This window comes from Pimephales promelas, chromosome 22 (genome assembly GCF_988280905.1).
Source record: "Pimephales promelas chromosome 22, fPimPro1.hap1.1, whole genome shotgun sequence".
In the NCBI taxonomy this organism is placed as follows: domain Eukaryota; kingdom Metazoa; phylum Chordata; class Actinopteri; order Cypriniformes; family Leuciscidae; genus Pimephales; species Pimephales promelas.
This window is the reverse complement of record NC_142790.1, coordinates 22,408,139-22,429,794: the sequence shown is the minus strand read 5'-3', so window position 1 is coordinate 22,429,794 and position 21,656 is coordinate 22,408,139. Positions and strand designations below refer to the sequence as shown.

The 21,656-nt window shown below is 37.1% G+C and overlaps 1 protein-coding gene across 12 annotated transcripts in view; it reads left to right on the top strand.

The window, feature by feature from the left end:
- The window catches only part of tnikb (TRAF2 and NCK interacting kinase b), a 59,285-nt gene that overhangs the window by 1,928 nt on the left and 35,701 nt on the right, over positions 1 to 21,656 (top strand). For all 12 annotated transcript variants that reach the window (XM_089125883.1, XM_089125881.1, XM_089125884.1 and 9 more), the window contains exon 2: positions 8,928 to 8,993. In XM_089125883.1, coding sequence (XP_088982009.1) covers positions 8,928 to 8,993 — 66 coding nt within the window. The remainder of the gene's footprint in view (positions 1 to 8,927; positions 8,994 to 21,656) is intronic.

The window sequence follows — 21,656 nt, the reverse complement described above, 5'->3', positions numbered from 1 at the left end:
CCAAACTTTCAACACAGTGAAATTCGAAAATTCTTCACATGAGCTTGCATTTCCGGTCTTCTACATTCAGATGCGTATGAATGGAAGTGAATGGAACGAAAAGTGTATTGTGACCAGCACCCATTTATGCAATCAAATGAAGACCATTCTCATTATGATTAATGAATAATTACTAAGTTTGCACTTTTTTTCTCATGTTTCTGATATAATGATGTTAAATAAAGCTTAAAGTTAGCATGATATATGAACTCACCCTCTGTTTCCTAAATCCATGTTAAATAGATCTAAAAACGACAGACTTTACTCTTGGTGAGATATGCAGGACTTCTCCAATCATTTAGGCTATGTTTACACGATGACTATGTGCTAAAAACTGAAAAGTTTTTCCTTTAAGGCCATGTGTCCACCAAAGAGTTTTTAGCCAGCTGAAAACGCAATGCTTTGAGCGCTTGAGAGCATTTTGGCAGTGCAGCCTTTTTCCGTTTAGACGTAACGTTGCTATGATACAGAATATCCGCAGCACAATATATTGTAACTGCTTTCGCAGATAATTTGTTTCATACTAAAAATGTACTTTTCACCCATTTTGTTCGGTTAGCTCTGTTGGTTAATGTCCTTGTACAGATAGAATGTTGTGACAGTTGGTCAGTGTGGTTTAATCCCGCCCCTCCTCCACTGTGATTGGACGGCTGGGTAAAAAGTGACAGTGATGAGTGCTGCGTTTTATCCGAAGTTGAAAATTTTTCAACTCCCAGCGACCAGTAAAAACGACCAGTGAAAAAAACGCTCAGCCCCTCCTCATTACGCTCATGGCGTTTAAAAACTGTGGCGCTCCTTTTGAAAACAATTGAAAACATACGCCAGGTGCGTGGAAAAACGCTTTGGTGGACACACATCCTAAGTGTATTGCGTTCGAAAACCTTGTCAAAACTATTCCCATTCACACGGATTCATGAAAACGACTAAAAACGCTGTATTTTTCATGCCTGGCCAGTAGTTGGCGATGTCATTTTGTAAAGAAACACTAACACACCTATAGACTGAACACGTATCATGCATGCGCATGACGTCACCGTTTTTGTAGTTTACTCGGAGACAAGAACAGTATCGGTTTCAAAAACTTGCGCTTTGAAACCCGTTTTCAAAAGTTTGTTTTCAGGCCCCTAAAACACCGCTGTCGTGTAAATGAATGTCCAAAACGTTTTTATTTGAAAAGTGTCGCGTTAGTCTGTTTAAACCCACCCCATTAAAACTCACATTCATCTGCCTCCATTTTTGAGTGCAACTCCCACATCTAGCCAACAACCGATTATTACAACCAATTCACTTCCCTAGATTTTGATTCCTCCCCGAATAAGCCTTTGTACTGGTGTACGTCACAAAACGGAAGAAAAGATCTGACGCTGCTTCTGTTTCTCTAAATTCAAAACTCTATGTTGTTTGGCCATATCATCATTGTTAATTCCTCAAGACTCTTGTTTTGTGGTTTTTGTTTTTGACGCTCTCGATTCCGAGTCTCCGAGTCCTGGGCATTCAGGCTGCAGTGGTGGTGATGTTCCAACTTCCTCCTCACAGACAGTGTGTGTTCCCACTGTTGGTTTGTGTCAGATCCGTTGAGTGAGATGACAGACTGTGACTGTAGGCATGTTAGTTATGCAACATGATCTTACCTGCGCAGCTTGAGTCACGTCTGGACATGATTTGTGAGGTAATCAGTTGATTGTGGGAAGCTGAGAGGGGTTTTACTCTATATTGTAAAGTAGGGCAGCTAACCTGTGACTGTTTAGCATCACCTGACTGTTTTCGACGATGTCATTGTATTGCTCATGATTTACTGAAGGCAATTTGGGACTTGTCTTGTGTATCATAAATGGAACGTTTCCTCTTTGAATTAGTCAGTCAGTCGTCTGTCTCATGTCGCATTCGGTTTGCTTGCGCTGTGGAAACCGCTCACCATGCCTGACTGCCATCTTAAGCGACCATGTCTGTGTTTACATCGATGTGTAGGCGTTTGGCATTTGAGACACTCTCTAGACTCAGAAAGCGTACAGCGGCCCTCTCAAGCTTTCCCGTGTCTCTCCATGTGAGGTAGATCTTTAATGCTTTTTTCCCTCTCCTCTACCCATGGGCAAAGCTATTTTCCTCATGTCTGCTCACGAGCTCGCCACTCTCTCTGGATCTTTTGTGCTTAAAAATTAGGTCACCCAGTACAGTGCGCATGGTCTTGCCTCACAGGGGAAGTGTATGCTTTATGTTTCGCTGACACAGATCTGGACGATGTGCTTGGTGCTACTGCTGCATATATAGTGCATGAGTCCCAGCGGATGGTTTTACTGAACTTCCATCATGTTAACCTCATCATGTTCCAACGTTTATTTACCTGTCATTCTGTCATCATTCAATCACATTCATGTCATTCCAAACCTGTATGACTTTCTTTTGTTCTGTGGAACATAAACTATGATGCTTTGAAAAATGTTGTTTTGCGCCCTATTGACTTTCATTGTATGCACGCAACTAGTTAAAATATCTTTTTTTCCACAACAGAGAGTCATACAGGTCATAATTTACATTTTGGGGTGAGCATCTAATCAGCTTTTCGGTTAATGCAAATGCATTATATCAGTACTGTATACTAAAACTTAAAAATAAAGTTTTCATAATGGAAATAAAGCTGACAGAAAATAAAATACAAATATTAGATGTCAAATTTAAACTTGAGCTAAAATGAAAAATGTTTGCTTTGGCAACTAACTGAAATTAAAGTTCAAAGACTAATAAAAATGACAAAAGCACATAACAATGATTAAACCTTAGGGCTGTAAAATCAATTAATCACATTCAAAATTAAAGTTTGTTTATAGATGTGTATAAATAAATATAATTATATTTATATATCTATTATATATTATTTGTGTGTGTGTGTGTGTGTGTGAATTCACACTCGTACACGTATGTGATTAATCGATTTACTACAGTTAATATGAAAGCTGAAAATAAAAAAAATTAATAAATATATAGTTGCATATAAAAATAACACTTTTTATCCATTTGGATTAAATTTCTTGAAGAATATGTCATATTTCGCTAAACGACATGAGGTTGTGCATTATGGGAGCATTCCATGTTACCATTTGCATGTTATGGCCACAGAAGAGTGTGTGTGTGTATGCTCAACCTGTTTTGCCAGCATGGAAGAGCTAACATAAAACATATAGTTCCTGCCTCACGTGTTTCCCAGTGAATAATTAATGGGTAAAGGACTGTTACATCTCAGAGTCATGTCAAGGAGGCGGGGGGAGTCCCAGCTGTAGATGTCAGCCAGTGTTTTTCGTCTTTTCCTTGTTTTATAATTCTGGCCAGCAACATCTGCCTCATGCGCTCCAGGACAGTGTTACTCAATAAAAGCGCAGATGAAAAGCTAATACTCGCCCTCCTGGAAGATTATCAGGAGGATTGTTTGTTATCACCAAAGAGCAAACGTTCATCATAACCTCCTCATCTCAGAGTAAATGTGGGAGAGTTGCAGTCGTGAGGGGATTCCTGGATTTGGGATGATCACTGTCAAGAGTAATGAATCATTGTAATGAAGCGCTAATGAAGCTCGGTGATTCTTTTTGCATTGGAGGTCCTGCCAGATGTGTTTCCTTAAAGGGAAATTCTTGCTGTTTTTCTCAGATTTAGCATGTTTTATGCACCAGTCAACTCAGTAATTTTGTGATAATGTATTTTTTTTTTGGTCTCTACTTTCCTGTTGATGCTTGGAAATATGTGGTGTCTTGTAGTAATAATATTTCGCCAAAAATGAAGATTCTGTCATTCTTTACTCGCACTCATATTGTTCCGAACCCATAATTTTACTTCCAGAAAGGATGTTTTGCCAAATGTGGACATTGCTGTTTTCACATTATGATACTATGGTGACCACAGGCTGTCGAGCTCTAAAAAATTGACCATAAAAATGGACTTTATTACTTAAATCCAAATCATCTGAAGCCAAAAGATAGTTTGGCTTCAGTTGAGTGACATTTGCAAACCGATGGCTTGTGGCATCATTGACGTTATATTGGAAAGGGACATTTTTATTGAATGATGACATGAAATTTCACTTTGTTCTTCTCACAAGCTTTTGCTTGACTCCAGAAATCTGAGAAAATAGGGCATGGCTGCTTCTAGCGCATTGCCAATTATGGTCTTTTTTTGAGCCCTGATCTTTTATTAAATGGAACAAGCTTGTTTTTTGTTTTGCGGGAAAAGAAGAATGGAATACGGGTTTGGAAAGACATGGTGGTAAGTAGAGTTAGTACATGACTGAATTTTCTGTTTTGGGTGAACCATCCCCTTATGCTTAGAGTTTCTTATAGCTGGTGATTAATTGAGTGGGGGATTAACAAGAAATGTAATTACTAGTGTTGCATTACTGTATTGCCCCGGTCAACGGGTTCAACTTCCCTTCTCTGGTACATTGTTTACCAGGCCTTCTGTTCTTTGCTTTGCAGTGCTGTCATTCAGCATGGCATGTCTAAACATGCTCTAGTCTCCAATGATCTTTCAGAAGATCCTTTGAAGACGGCTTTGAGTTCTAATACAAACAGCACGGTCACATGGCTCTACACTATAGGGGTTTGTTTCAATGGAATATCTGCATTGGAGAGTTCAGATTAGTTTTTACGACGGCTCACGGTTTACTAGCAGTTACTAACAGTCATTTTGCTGTATTTATTTGTGTATGACTGTGAAAAATGTCTTTCATTGCGTTCATACAAAGCCCATTACGGCTGTGAAACGATAAATCGCATCCCAAATAAAAGTTTGTGTTTACATAATATATGTGTGTGTAGTGTGTATAATTATATTGTATATATAAATACACACATATGCATGTATATATTTAAGAAAAATGTGTTATTAATATATCCAATATTTATATTTATGTGTATAATATTAATTTTATTTGTAAATTTATTATATATATATATATATATATATATATATATATATATATTTATTATTTATTTATTTTATAAATTAAATAAATATATAAAAAGTGTATACATGCAAATATTTCTTAAATATATACATGCATGTGTGTGTATTTATATTTACAAAATAATTACACATACTACACACATATTTAAGAAATATTTGCATGTATACTTTATATATATTTACACAAAATTAATATTATATGTAAATATAAATATTTGATACATTAATAACAAATTTTTATTAAATATATACATGCATATGTGTGTATTTATATATGCAAAATAATTATACACAATACACACACAAACACGAACTTTTATTTTGGATGCGATTAATCGATAATGCGATTAAACCATTAATCGTTTCACAGCCCTACTGACTTAAAGACAATTTATGAAAACACTATGGCTGACTTGAGTAATTCACGTTAAGTATGGACCAAAAGACTGCATGCCTTCATTGCATGGGCCAAGCCCTATATTTTCTCTATAGGGATTTCAACCAGGTAGTTCTGAGATGATTCATAACAAAAAAAGTATTTGAAAATTGCAAATATTTTCAAATACTTTTTTTGTTGTCAATCATCTCAGAACTCCCTGGTTGAAATCCCTGTAGAGAAAATGAATGGGGGAACAAATAAACCGGGCGCTAAATTTGCACCGTGCTCCGTCAATGTTAGCCTGACGCCCGAGGTGTCGTTTCCATGAGAAATGTGAACTCGCTTCTTGAAAAACAGTCTGACTCATTGTGTTATTTCCCTGTAATAGTTGAAATGCAGTTTGGCAGAAGTAATGGTGTATCATTTAAAACTGCTGAATGCCCGGAGAAACATGCGCCACTTCTTCCATCTTTACATCCGTAAGCAGAATGTGGTCGTCTCATTTTGGTCAGCAGTTTCTTCCTCATGGCTGTCCATCTGTAGGAATTGTGTTTTGGAGGCAAAACATTCTGTTCAAGAGGGAAATTATCTCACAACATTCCCAAAATAGATGGTGAGCATATACTCTCTCACCAGTGTGTGAATTATACATCGCTTTGTATGTTTGTGGTCTGGAACGAGTACCATGCAAGTCCAGGCACATGCACTGACAAAGATTCAAGGGAGATGGAAATGTGAGTGTTTATTATTGTTTTAAAAGTAAAGAAGGTACATTGATGGTGCAGGTGTGTCATTTTGGAAAGCCTGTGTTCTGTCATGTTTCAGAGCTAGTGAGGTTTCCGTTCGCAACCAGGAGCTGTGATGTCGAGTGTGAGGTGGTCTCTGTCCAAGCGTTGAGGGTTGTGCTGAATTCATTCTTCCCACGCTGACTATAACGGATGCCTACCGAGTCATTCCACTTTTAGCCTGCACCCGCATGCCTTTAATTCACCGTAAATTCATGTTTATTTCAGAGCATTTCAAGGCAGCGTACTTCATTCTGGCTGCAATTCATAATGCACCTGTCGTATTGAGTCTTTTGATTCTTTAGTCTCTATTTGTGGAAAAGAAGTGGCACAAAAAGTACAGCATTGGTATAAGGCTGCATCATTTTCTTAATCAAGATTGTGGCTTGTTTTCCAGTTAAAATATCCCAAAAAACTCAACTAAAAATCTGGCTTTAGAAAGGTTTATTTATTTATTTAAAAAAAATGAATGACTTTATTCATCAAAAGTGAAAGTAAAGACAATTTTAAGAAGAAATGCTTTTCTGTTGAACTTTCATTACAGAATCATGGATCAGAATCATCTGTTTTCTCACAAATGTAAAGATCGAATGAAGGATCATGTCGAATCATGTGTAACACATTACTCTGAAGACTGGAGTAATGATGTTGAAAATTCAACTGGGAAATCACAGGAATAAATAACATTTTAACTAGAAATATTACAATTATACAATCTTATATTTACCAAACTTTAAATTGGTAGTATGTTGACATTTATTTATACCTAATAGCATTTTTTTTCTCATTTGAATAAATTCAACAACATTAAGGTTTATTTGCCGATTGAATAGGAAATTAAACTTAATTCATTAAATATTATCTGAAAATTTCTTGACTTTTATCTTGTTGTATAATATGACCAATTAGATATTTATTTTTACTGGAATACCATTTGATCAGCAGGTGATCAAATTGCACATTTGATACATACTGTGATACTGTGTAACATGACTCCTATTCATTTACCATGACATTTATAGTACTTACAGGAGAAAACTCTGATGGAATGTTTGACAGTTAGTCCGAATACAGTGAATGCTTTCTCTGTCGCTGGCCATTTCGATGTTAGATTTGCATTGACTCTTGTTCTTCTTTTTCATGTTTTACTAAAATTCGTATCTGTACTCTGGCTGTTTTTGTGTTTTTTCTTATAGTTCTGTTGCTTTTTATTACAAATGTACAATGTACGGCCCTTTGGAACTATGGTGGTAGCCGGTAAGGTGCTATTTAAATAATTCTAAAACGGTTAGTTCCAATCCTTGATTCTAATTGGTCAATAGCTGTGCTTTATTCATGATAAAACGTGGCTATGAACGCTTCACCCAACAGTTCTATTTATCACTGCGCAACACTGCGGTTCCTATGTTGTTTTTATTTGAGCTTTCATGCATATTACACATTGGAGCGTTGTTGCTGTTCACGGTCAGGGACTATTTTTTCTAGTGGAAGGAAGGCCATTAGTGATTTTACTTCATGAAAGTTGCACTAAAACATATTTTTTTACTTTAATGTTTTTATTGTGTGGTAACCATTTCATAAAATCAATAAGGTACTCGAGGCAATTGTATCGTGAGTAAGTAACGGCTGAAGGGGTTGCAGGCACTCCGTTTCACGTCATACCTAGCAACGCCCTTCAGCCGTTACTTATTCATGATACATCACAGCCTCTCATGCCTTATTTCTTACATAAATAAAAGAACAAACGAACGAATGAATTGGGTTTCCCAAAATACATTGGACCCGCCTCACTAAGATTCTCATTGGTCAAGTGTGTCTTTATGACACCCCAAGGGGTGATAAATGGACCTTTTGTCTATTACGGCCCTGCTTCAAGAGTCATCGTAGTATCCAAAAAACATTTGTATTTTTGTTACAGCTTGTCCTTTCTGAATATCCCATTCAGTAACTTTATCAAAATAAACCTGCATCCATTTAAATGAACCTGAATTCATGCTCAATTTTCCACCAGCTTTGTCCCTTAACTTCGTTTTAAGCTGTTGTGTATTTGTGAATTCACTGAACCATATTTCATAAATTACTCCTCTGGTGTCATGAATGGCAGGTATTGTCAGATTACCATGGCAACATGTCTTGCTTATTGTTCTAGGTGTATTGCATTATTTATTGGTTGTGCTTATTTTCATGAGCATCATGCTTGTTGGAGCTGAATTGAACTCTTGACAGCTTTGAGAACTGCCTTAGTGTTATTAAATGAAAATGACACGCAAGAGTGATTTGATTTCAGTCGTGTTGGCTTTTTATATTCCCACCACTGCATAATGTGTTTTGCCATCACTTTTAAATAGAAACGGCACAGTCAGGTAGATATTATTGGTTCTTGTGCTTAAAAGATCTTGAATAATTTCAAAGTCAGTCATGATTGCCGACATAACCACCAATAAGGCAGAATTTCCATGCATTATAGGTAATTGAGAACATTATGTGCTTTGAGATGTGAAAACAGAAATTAAGTTTTTGGTTTTTCAGGAAATTTTTGCCTCAGAACTTGTTTCAATATTTGTTTTCTGGCTTTAGCTCACTTGATACCTTAATACGCTTTTATGTTCAGTGTGTAAACAGATATTTAACTGTAATTGGCACACGTTGTTAGGTCTATTGACTGCAGTATCAGCATTTATGATGATCTCAGTCTACATAATGTGCGATTGTCCTTGATGCTCAATGACAGGATAATGCAAGCTAATCTCCTCTTCTCTTATTTTCCCCCTCAGGACCCTGCGGGCATTTTTGAGCTGGTGGAGCTTGTGGGTAATGGGACCTACGGACAAGTATATAAGGTAAATAATGATTTATTGTTGTGCTATGTAAGTTGATATAGAGCGTGGTATAGGTAGATATAGCCTGTTTAGTCTCAAAAAAATGTTTAGCTTTTCTCTCAGCTGTTTGCCTCAGTGTTTTCTCTCAAAGATCTGCACTTACCTGTTAGTGCAGCAGCTCTTGCGTTATATGTGTGGTATGTCCAGACATGTCAAGACTCATGTGTTTTCTTATACTACTTGCCATTTCAATGAAAGATCCTTTGCCCACTTCCATTACCTGCTCAACACTAGCGTGTGTGAGTCCGATTTTTCAATTAAAAAGAGATTCAAGGCACCCAAACACTAATTGGGCCGATTTTAGATCGATTTCTCCCCTTCAAACAATCCTAGCTAAGGTCCTGATTATCTTGATTGTTCTACAGATTATCTTATCAGATATATGAGTGGTGTGATGTGTTAAGAGTGATTGAATCTGCTTGGAAGGACATCAGGGCCACACCAGGGATCCCCCGAGGACAAACACGCGCGTAGATTGTCTCATTGAACGAAACGATACCTAATCAGAAAGTGAGCTGACTGGAGAAGGAAGCATAACACGACTTAAGCCAGACCTTTTTATTATTATTTTTTCTGTGAATATTCTGTGAAAATATTCTGTTTGTTTACTCTAGAGTCACGTTTGACCGCGAGAGATTTTGCGAGATTTCTTGTCGGCCTTTAGGTGAATTTTTGAACAGGGTGATTTGTAGATAAGCAAACAACTTTAATGGACATATCAGGTTTTTGTTGCAGATAGTCATTGTGTTGTGTTTTGGACAGTTCGATATGCTCTGGACAGGTTGGCATACTTGAATTTAAGTTCTTAAAGGGACACTCCACCCATTTGCATTAAGCTTTCCATTGTTAGAAACCCAGTCATACTATTGAATGGTCCTGCAACATTCTCATTTTCCCCTGAGAGAAATACTCTAATTAGCATTTTTGCTTCCGCCCTTTTTGAAAATAAGGACAAAGGTACTGAATTCACAGACGGATGCATTATAGAGGATTGGAATTACACATAGTGTCCGCCATCTTTTTTGGAAAGGGCCTTGCGCGGCACTCACTCGTCCCTCTCGCCACAGTAAACATGGAGACTTAGTAGCCTAGACTTGTTGTTTAACTACTGCGCTGTTACCGGTAGGCGTGGCCTCCTAGGGCAGCGAAGCAAGTGCATTCTGGGAGTAGTTGTCTTTCATCCACATAAGCCAAAAATAATTTTCTGGCTTTTCTCAGTCTGAAAATTATTTCACATTACTTCCACATAAATGACCCATTTTAAATACACATTCATCTTTCCAGAGGTGAAGTATCCTCTTAAGTTTGGTGTTTCTTTTTTTGGTTTGAAGATGAAAAAGCACTCCTTTTGGTCTTCATCCACAGCGATCAGACTGCTAATTGGAGTATGATTGATGCATACCAAAAGGAAAATACTATTGATCTGTTTAAAAAAAAAAAAGAGAGAGATCACTGATCAAAGATTAAAAAAACAAATCTAAAGCCTGGAACAGTGATGTATGAGCAGTTAAGCAGTCTGTCAATCAAACCCATTGTCATCATAATGCAGTACTTTTAAAGGATTAGTTTAAAATCATGTCATTATTTGCTCATCCTCGTCATTCCAAACCCATATGACTTTCTCTTCTGTGAAAAGCAAAAAGGAAATGGTAGAATATTCATGCTGCTCATTTTTGTATGATGCCGTTAAAATGATAAATAAGCACCTTAAAGGGTCACGAACTGGCTTTTTAAATTTTATTATGTTGTTGTCTGAGGTCAACTTATGACGTTCGCTTGGTTTTTGCATTCAAAAACATCAAAATTAATAATTAATAGTCTATTTCGTACCCTAGTTTTGAGCCTAGCTGAAAAACGCTCGGTTTTTATGAGCGTCTCTCACTGAAGACTTGGAAGTAAACGCCCACTGCTGTAGGTGGATAACAGTTTTGCATATTATAATGAGTTTCAACTCACCCGTCGATGCACTTGGGGGAAATTGTTTTGAAAACATCCAATGAACCTGAATGATTCGCCTTACATGTTCGACCAAGAGTCCGTGTGTTGCACAATTCCTATCAGATCCAATATAGACGGCACAGCACCGTTCTTTACTCTTAATCGGTCTGCAAATCCAGTCTTGTTTACAAAACAATCCTCAGTGAAATGAAGCGAACAGATGGGCAATGTTTTACCTCATCAGCTGGAACGTCATTAAAAATAAAGTTTATCCATGCAGTCCTACTGGAATCCAGAGGAAGCTTATGCAGCGACCGTCTTCTTCTTCCACAACCAGGCACTGCACAATATTCTGTATTGCTCGCTCAGTTGCTCGATCCGGTTTGTCATCACAAGGTAGGCCTATGTTATTTAGCTATGCGTGATTGCGTGTAATGCGAGAATCGGTGGGCGGGGCTAAACCGGTCGTTGATCTTCTTCTGCGTGTTTTATCCTCTTTGACGTCATATTTTCCCTCTTTGAAAAACGAGTCGTTTGCAGAGGCTGGTGTCAATAAAAGCTTTTATTGGACTAACAAAGACGTTTTCAGTTTTGAAACTTACAGGATATTCTTGTAATATGATGTCCTCTTAGATGTCAAAAGCTCAAGGAAAATTTGATTTCTCAAATGCAAAGCTGCATTTTCAGCATCACCCAAACTTTTAAACGTTTGTGTATATCGCAGAATATTTTTCCAAACTTCTACAGATGTGTTTCACTGAAGTCATACAGGATTTAGACTATATGATGTCAAGCTTTTTTTATTTTGAGATGAACTATCCAAAATTTATTAACACATACACATCGAGTTATCCGACGAATGTAAAAAGTGAAAGAGGATGTGGTTGTGTAATTGCCACTTTATAGTCCTCAGAGAAAAGCCGCAGCTTGCAGAAGTTTTTGGGTTGACATTGAGCTCTCTCTGTGAGTGCAGTCAGTGTACTGAGAAAACCAGTAGGAGGTGTGATTTCTGAGGTGTCGCCCACTTGTGAAGGTGTATGGAGGGGTCAGATCTTATCAGGTGCTAGATGTTGTTTCCTTTAGTCTCACATGATGGGAATATTGTGATCTATTTCATCTCCTTTTTACAGAAAATTAGACCGTCACAGCAAAAGATTAAAATCAAACAGCAGCACCCTTTCTGTAGTTAGCATTAGAATGTGTGAAAGATATGGCGTGAAGAAAGGAGAAAAGTTGAAAATCATGTGAGGAAGTGGATTTCTCTAAACTGTCTGCTGAATCAGGGCCTCAATGTACTGTCTATCTTTATTAATGTGCTTATACCATTAACAAGAATTCCTCTGCTTATAAAGGATGTATTCTGTGGGATTTCAGAGTTGTTTTAAAGCTACACTGTGTAACTCTTTCTAAAAACACTTAGTTCTTTCAAAAATATATGTGCTCATTAATGTATATTTACTTTGTTCAAGTAATAAAGTATTCTCATGAGTGTATGATATGCCATTGAAAATACATACGGGTAAGGGGTTCTAATGTTGGTCGCCATGTTGCCCCTCCATCTTGAAAAGTACATTAGCCAAAGAGGGACATACCAGTTAATTCAAGCTTCGCCTTTCGCGTTTACGTTTGAGTTGACCCTCATGGACGAGGTCGAACTGGAAGCCATGTTAATCTTGGACTACATTGGCCACCGTAGGAGTTAAAACGGACCAGAAACTAATATTCGCTGGATGGTCATATACCTTTTCACCGCTAGATGGGGGTAAAAATCACACAGTGTAGCTTTAAGATCTTGGTCTTTATCAAAACGTTTTGTGACAAGTATGTTATGTTTATGACCATTTATATGCTAGTGTACTTCTAATCATTGACACTTTTAGCAGATATCCGCATTTTATAAATCATATCCTTCTCTTCAGGAGGCAGACTAAAATATTTTTAACTCATCCTACACTTTACAGATTTTTGTCCAGTCAAACGCTCTTTTGACCGAGAATGGCCCTGTCAATTCCGACTATATTCCTGCTGCCATTGACTATAAAGTAAAGCCGATTGGCTACTAAAAAAGGCTACCTTTTTCAAATTTGGCAAGGGAAAGGGTTTAAAGAGATCAGTCCAGTAGGTGGCGATATGCCAAGTGCATACTGTATGACCTATAAACTGAGGAAGAAGCCCTGAGATCTGTCCTGTTTTTACTCCAAAACCATTAGTTGCTCACCAAATATTAACACTTAGTAATAGTGTGAGCAATGGTAATAGTCATGCTTTCCTTGGCAAACATGTTTCCCAAACATCCCCTATGTCCTGCATAGGCTCGAGCAAAGAGAGCCTCCATAAATGGCTTACTTTAGTTAGCATTAGTTTTTTAATTTACCTTGTCAAGGTAAATTCCTGTCTGTCGGTGAGCCAACAAGAAAGCACAGTCTGTGATGTTCCTGCACCGGATTTGCGTGGGCTAATCAGTCGGTCCAAATATAAAATGAATATAAAACACTTGCTCATTTACGTGTGGGAGTTTTTTTTAAAAGCACAAGCGCATGCTCCTGACATCTTTCATAATTCAAATATTGTTTAGAACAGCGGGCATATATGTGTAATCAGAGTAGTTATTTAACCAAATTAGACATTTCGTAGACAACATTCATGGTGGCTTTGGTGAAGTCACATTCAGGTCACAACAATCAGCCATGATTGACTGAATCTTTGGTGTAAAAGAAGCAATAGAGGCAGTGAAATTACAAATTATCATGGTATTTAGATATGTAATAAGCGTCCCTTTTTGAGACTATTGATTTGAATTGCTTCGTTATGTGAATTCTTTCATTTATTATTACTCTTTGTTTTCTTTTTAATGTGTAATCAGATATTATTTATCTTAAAAATCATGTAATGGATGAATATTAAATTTCTATTTATGCTAGTTCAGTGAACTAGTGTATTTGTAATGTCAGTTCATACATATTTCAATTTTTTTCCACAGTCATTGATTATAAAAGTTTGTTCATATTTATTTAGTAATAAAAAAAAAATGCTGTTGTTTGGAGCTTTCTGAATAATCATTTGAATAGTTTTGAAGAATCCTGACAAAATGTATCTTATTTCCACAAAAATATATTTGATTGTAATTGATGATATTAAGAAATGTTTTATGAGCACCAAATTGGCCAATTAGAATAATTTCTGAAGGCGTAGCATCACATGAATAATTTGTTTTAAAATATATTAAATTGGTGAGCATAAGAGACTTCTTTTTAAAAAAAACATTAAAAACTCTTCTGAACCCAGACTTTTCAACGGTAGTGTTGTAAGTATTTAAAGGTTTCATATAATGCTATTTTGAAAGTTCATTATTTTGTATTGGGTTTAGTAGAATAGGTTAAACACATTCTTTTTCACATAATGTACATTGTTACACCTCTTCTATCTGCAATCTGTCTAAAATATGCTGATTTCTATGTTAAGGAACAGCTTTACAAATAAATGTAAGTTCTGATTCCTAATTTCATCTGTTTTTATGAAGAGGCCCACCAAAAAGGATTTTCTTTCGCATCCAAACGAACGTCAACAGCACTACAATTTACTGAAGCCTCGTCGTTATTCTGCTTTTGGGTGTGCATTATGCTAATATTTCACATTGTGATATGTAGACGTTTGAGGAAGTAATATCTGGACTTTATCGAGGTGTTTTAGGAAGGTCTGGATCAGTATTCTCTGTTGGAGAGCTTTGTAACTTTGCAGATGGTTTACATGGACAAACATTACACACTAATGGAAAGGAAAATATCATATGACCCCTTGAACTTTTTCTATTAGTATAGTGTTTTTTTTATTAAATTGAATATCTAAAAACATTTTTTTTTTACCCAATTGACGTAATGTCAATGAGCAACGCACATTTTACAGAAAAGGGCCTCAGGCTTCAATCAGTTCAGCATTATTTAGCTAAATGCACTACCCAATTCTAATTTCACGGTGTCTGGAGCATCTTGGATAAATTGTGGGTAATTTCTTTTGAAGTAAGTTGTTTAGAAGCTTAGACATGCTGGTCGGTAGCAAAACCTTTTTCTTTTTTTTTTAGTCAGTCTTATTAAACAGATGTCTTCTGCTTCGCTCTCTAGGTCTGTAGCAGCATGTTTCCGCATCTCTGTTCATCTTAATGTGATGCTTTTTTTGTACTGTAATTGAGATTCTGGAAATAGGGTCTCATATTCACATTACTCAGCCTCCAGATCTGTCAATTTGGGTCAGCTTTGAAAGAGAGATGGTTGCGAGTTTTCTTCTTATTATTATTAATGTGACTTCTTTGAACTCTTGGACTCCTGTGTTGGCAGGAGGTTTAATTAGTCCAAGGGTTAAAGTTTACGACCTCACTGGCCTGCAAGAACAGATCAGTGTGAAAAGAATTGACCATTTTATTTGAGTAGATGCAGGTAGACCAATCATTAGTCCCTGTGAAACCGAAGTAGTGACAGATTTTTTTCTGCATATTGTGACATGCGAGTGTAACGGATTATTGGAAAAGAAAAAAATGTTGGGCTGGGACTTATCGATTGATGATGATTTTGAGATGTGTCTGTTGCTTGCAGAGATGGGGTTTAAGTGGACTAAATGACTGGGAAAGTGTCCATCACCAGAGAGAAGACTAATATTTTCACCAGAGGGTCCAGCTGACATTTGGAAGTAAAACATTGTGACGTTGATTTATTTTTTATCTATAACATTCAATTAGAAAATTTTCATTTCATGCTGACTTTAAAGGAAATGCAGGAGTTTGATTTGCTGAGTCCCTGCAGAAAGTCCCACACAGCCCTTTCTCTGGTGGGGCGCCATCTTGGGAGATTCAGAAATCCATTAAAAACTTGCCCTGTATTGGAAGAAATAGGTTCTGGGTCAGGATGTGCAGCACTGAGACCGCTCATCTCCCACTCACATGACACTGCTTTTGAGAGAAATCTGCTATGAGGAGAAAAATAAAATGAAGGCATTTTAGTAAAGCTTGTGAGTTTTAGTGGTTGTCAGGGTACAAAATGGATCATCAAAGCATAATAAAACTAGACGATATATTTCAAGTATCCTGAAAGCATATTATTGCTTTGTGTGAGGAAGAAACTGAAATTTAAGTGACATTTCAATAATCTTGCTTGACAGTCATTGGGATTTTGTTCACTGTATTGGAATAGAGCAGCTTTGACATTCTGCAATACATTTCTTACAACCTGGAAGAAAAAGTCATACAGGTTTTGAAAAAGACATGAAAAGCAGTTTATGATGACAGAATTATTTCAGAAAAGAATTTTAAATTCATTCCCCTTTGCTTTAACGCACCATCACTACATTATAGGGATAGTTCACCCAAAAAATTGATAAACTTATACTTGAGCCACTGTTGTCACATGGAATATTTAAACACTTTCTTCATTGACTTTCTGGGCCGTCAAGTTTCGATCCCTTAGGCATCCTATTTAGCAGTGATCCAGCTCTCAAATTTAATCAAAAATATCTTCATTTGTGTTCTGAAGATGAACGAAGGTCTTACGGGGTTGGTACAGCATGGGGGTGAGTAATTAATGACTTAATTTTCATTTTTGGTTGAACTATCCCTTTAAAACTGACATCTTTGAAATGGCATGTCAAGTTAAAAATAGTTTAACTTTTAAAATCGACTCAAGACCCCCTGCATTCTGTTCCATTTTGTTGTGCTCCGTTTAAGGCTGGAATGCAACACACAATTTTTGCCTCGATTTACAGTCTAGACCAGTCGATGCTAGTTGCCGAAAGTTAGAACCAATCTGCTGATTTGAGTTGACAGATTTCACAGAACCTTTCCAAAAGTATTCCTTGGAAGTTTCCAAAAGTTCTGGAAAGGTTCTGAAAAACTTTGCAACCCGTGTAAACACCCATAAGAAACATAACCAGCTAGGTTCATTGCCTAGTCGGTCATAGGGCTGGACATGGACAAAAATTTCACTATTTGATTCGATTTCGATTCACAAGCTTGCGATTCGAATTCTATTCATTGATATGGATTCCGTTGAGTTGTATTGTATCTTTCAACATACCTTCTGATGTTCATTCTTTTTTTTATATAACTAGCAGTAAAGCGGAAGAGATGATCAGTTCACATGCACACCATGCTGCCAATTTTGACAGAATTTGAAAGCTGAGACAGTTTCATATCAGAAGGAAGAAAAGCTTTTTGCGATTTATGGGAGGTGCGCAATAGTTTTTGTTTTTTTTTGTTTTTTCCATTCATCAAATTTTCTTACTTGGTCAATAACAGTAACTTTAAAAATGAACCTGGATCGGACATTATATTCTGCATCCCTAGAAAACAACATGGAATCCAACAAAAATGGATTCTTTGGGTTTAAGAATGAAAATCGAGAAATATATATTATTTTACCCAGCCTTAGTCATTCAGACAAACCACCGACTTGTTGATTTATGGACATGTCTAACTCAAAACATCTTAGCAACCACATACCAACTCCCTGGCAACCACCCACAACACCCTAGCATTATAGCAGCAATTTTTTTCAATGTAAAAGTAAAGTATACCCAAACATCTGGTTTTACGTTTTCAGTGGTGCCTTAGCATGTTCTTCTCGCCCTGCATTATGAGATAAACACAGAGCTTATGGTTAAATAAGGAAGTTTCCACAATGAGGTTCTAAATAAAACACCAACTTCCTGCATTCCATAAGTGACTGCAGGGCATGTGGTCTTTTGAAGGCTGTTCTCTGAATGGAAGATGAGTGAGGAGATTCTGGCCCCTCAAAAGCTCTCACAGAGACTTAGCTGAGAGGGTCATGCTAGGTCACATGTCTCAGGAACAAGAGGAGCTGTCTGTAGAAAAGTGTGAAAATCACAAACCTCCTCCGCCTTCCAGGCCTGTTGCTAGGCTACGGAGAGGAAGTGGTGCGTTGTGCTTTTTTTCCTCCGCACTGGCACCCTGTGTCTACCGTTAAGCGGTACAAACATACACCAGTCTTGCAGTGACAAATAACTTCCTGATCCTGATTGTACAATAATAATAAAGGTTCCGTTTTCACAGCTTATACAATATATATGACTGTCATTGGGGTTGTTTGGCTTCCCTTCCTTCCAGCAAACACCGTCTTAGTTCTCATGATTGGATTGTTGAGTGTAGCCAATGGCAGCCGTGATGATGAAACCTCACAGCAATGTCTTCCTGACAACATTTTGCGGATACAGTTACAATATATTGCTACCGCAAGCTCTCCGATAGCCATTTACAGTCATTTCAGATATAATAGGAACAGACCACAGTGTACATTTCAGCTGCCAGTCTAGATTAGAAGGGTTCTGTGACCACATAGTGTGCTTATGTTTTTGGCTTCTAAAAGCATTTGCATACATCACACTTGGGCTACAAACAAATAAAAATCATGAGCATGACAAAACTACTCTTTTTCAGTATTGTATACATATGGAAAAACCCAGATTACCTCTTGCAGATGTACACTACAGTAGAGTGCACTTCATGATGTATAGCACTTGACTTGATAATCATTTCCATTTTAACTTCTCTTTCTTTACTCATTACTTTTACTTTAATTTATTAAGATCGTACTTGAAAAGGTTTTAGCCCTGTCCACTAGAGGCATAACGAAACACTCCTGTCACAATTCGATACAAATCGCGATACTGAACCCCTGATTTGATGCCATTTTAAGATAAAATAGAGTGTTTTATTATTTATTATTAAAATAATTTTATTATTATCAAGAATATTACCCGCAAATATAGTGGGTTGGTTGGTGTTTGCCCCCAGCCCCCTCTCCTCCATTGTGATTGGACGTCTGGATTAAAAAAGAGACTATCAGCCCCTCGTGACGCTGTTGCCGTGGCACTCCCATTGTAAACAAATGAATAAATACGTTAGCCAGTTTGGGAAAAACAAACACAAGGCTTTAGAGTTTTTATTATGTACATTTTAACATATATATGGCATATCTTTAATATATAATTTATTTAATATCTAATTATCTCATTTATTTAAAATTTTTATAATTTCTTTAATATCTTTTTATTTATATCTTTATATATATATATATATATATATATATATATATATATATGCCATATCTTCATCTTCTTCTTTTTTTTTTGGTCCGAGAACACAACTCTTGCCATGAGAATAGCATCAGCTGCTGACATGGCATTAAAATCTCAAATACCTACTTTACTACTCTTTATCAAAATAACCATATTTATTTTTAAAATGTAACATGCAATTAAATTAGGTCATGTAACAACAGTTTGAAGCGGTTTTCATTGCATACTGTTTAGCATATTGTTTCTAAAAATAGTGGACACTATACGGCATAAATGTTAATGCAGTATGTTAATATTCCATTCTGAACATACTTATATTTATCACTAATATTGCATGTTCAGCACTTTTGTACCTTGCTTTATTATGGCTCATGGCGGTTGAGGATGGTCTTATCTTACACTTCGGGGCTCCAGAACTTTTCAGTTAATCTCTGTCAGGATGCCAGAGGGTTTTTTCAGTTAGCAGTCGGCCAGCTCAAATCCGTCACACATGCACCCATTCAACATGTCCACACATCTGAATCACATATGCCTGCATCATTTATTACGATTAGTCGGTTGTATTATTGTGATGATTGGCTCGTGTTCTGTCAGAGATGTATTCAGATTAGCCAACGTTTTTGTCCAGTCAGCAAGTCTTTCCAGTCCAAAATCTTCACCACTTCCAAACCATATCTTTTTATTTCAACATAAGAAAGAAACTCAGAGGTTTGTAACAACTTTAGAGTCAGTAAAGGATGACCAAATTTTAATTTTTGAGTGAACTATCTCTTTAAAACGCATAGCATGCCAAGCACCACTGACCCCCTGGGGGTCGTATCTGTATGACCAAAAATGGAGTATTTTAAGTTGTTTCCGTTCTTATCTGGAAAAATTGCAAGTGATTGCGCCGGTTCCTCATGTCATGCAGTAAGCGTGCTACACTTTGTCTTCCACTCTCTACTCAAACACTTGGATATGCGCCTAATAATAGTACACGTATATCTAGGTTAACGTTAGAGTGAGCAACCCTGTATTTTAAGTTGCTAGTACTTACATGTTTCAAATGATAAGCCATATTTGATTTGGATTTCCCTTCCGACATACTGTAATTACCACAAGGACCCGTCAACTCGTAAAATAGTAAATGGTCTGCATTTATATAGAGCTTTCACAGACCCAATGGCCACCAAACCGCTTTACATATTGCCTCACATTCACTCACTCATTCATACACCAAGATGTCTGTGTCTCATATGACCTTGTTATTTGTACACTCTGTGACTATACAAATCACAACATGTAAATAGGAAAATGTTTGCTTTATTTTGTCACTCATTAGGATTAGTATGCTAGCTGTAGCCATTTACATCCAGTCTTTGTGCTAAGCTAGGCTAGCGGTGGGTGCGTTAGATAGTTACAGCTCGCACAGAGATGAAAAGGGTATGTATGGACTTATCTAACTGTAGGGGATGCATTGAATAAGCCAAAGTCCAAAAAAAGTCAGAGTGTTCCTTTAACTTAAAATCTCAGGGAATACTTCAAGTAAATGTTTAATGTCTAAGAAATTTGGCTGTCAAAATTTGGAAACCCCTGTTTTAGAGAGCAGGGTGGCTGATGTATAAGATCACACTTTTTAATGTATTATAAGTAACACATGCTGCAGTTCAATTTTGTGTAATATTTACTAAATGCTAAATGAATTTAAACTTGGAAAAAATAAACCTGTTAAAGAACAGATATACTAGACTACAAAGTCTCAATTCGGACACTTATCGGTCGATGCCAATTATTAAAAAATGTACAATTTCGGCCTTGGCGGTATATCCGTGGACTACTCTCGTAAATCTAGTTATTAGACACTCAAAATGGAATATTTGAATATAGCCATGGGGTTTGTCTGGGTTTTTCCTCTCAGAAGTTGAAGTTGTTAATAAGCACTGATGAGACTTGTATGACGCTCTCTCTCCTCATGTCCTTCTTTCTGTTTCCCACCTTTTTTCGCTCCTTCCCTCCTTCTCTCGCTGAAACATCTCCTCTGCTCAGAATCAAAGCGGTGGGAGTGTGTTGGGTGAGGAGATGAAGTGTGCATAATTCATTCTGAAGAGCACACACTGGGTGATTCTGCCGTTCAGATGAACTCACTTCTGCTCAGATCTGCTGCTGTATCTCCTGCTATTGTCCCGAAACTCGGGACCTGCTGTGCGTGCAGATGATCTGTGTCTGTTTTCCTCATTCTGGTTATGAAATTGAGCTCAGGGGAAGTGAGGAACTTAACAGGTAAACAGGAGGGAATTGTGGGGAGACCCAGGCCAGTGATTTCCATTTCCACATTCCTTCAGTTCCTCCATAACAGCGCAACGGTCCAACTTGCATAACACTTTTGAAGGTTCGTCCAAACCAAACAGAGTTGTCATCTGGTTGCATTAAAACACACACATTCACAAACATGAAATGGTACAGCCAAGAGCCCGAGATCATTCACACAGGTTTTTGGGTCTGTTTCAATCATTTTAGGAAGTGAATTTTTGTTTTTTTTCTCTGCCATTATGTAATGATGGTGCCTGCCAGAGAGGCTTACGTCAACCTATTCTTCTGCCACAGATAGATTTCATTTCCACACGTTCA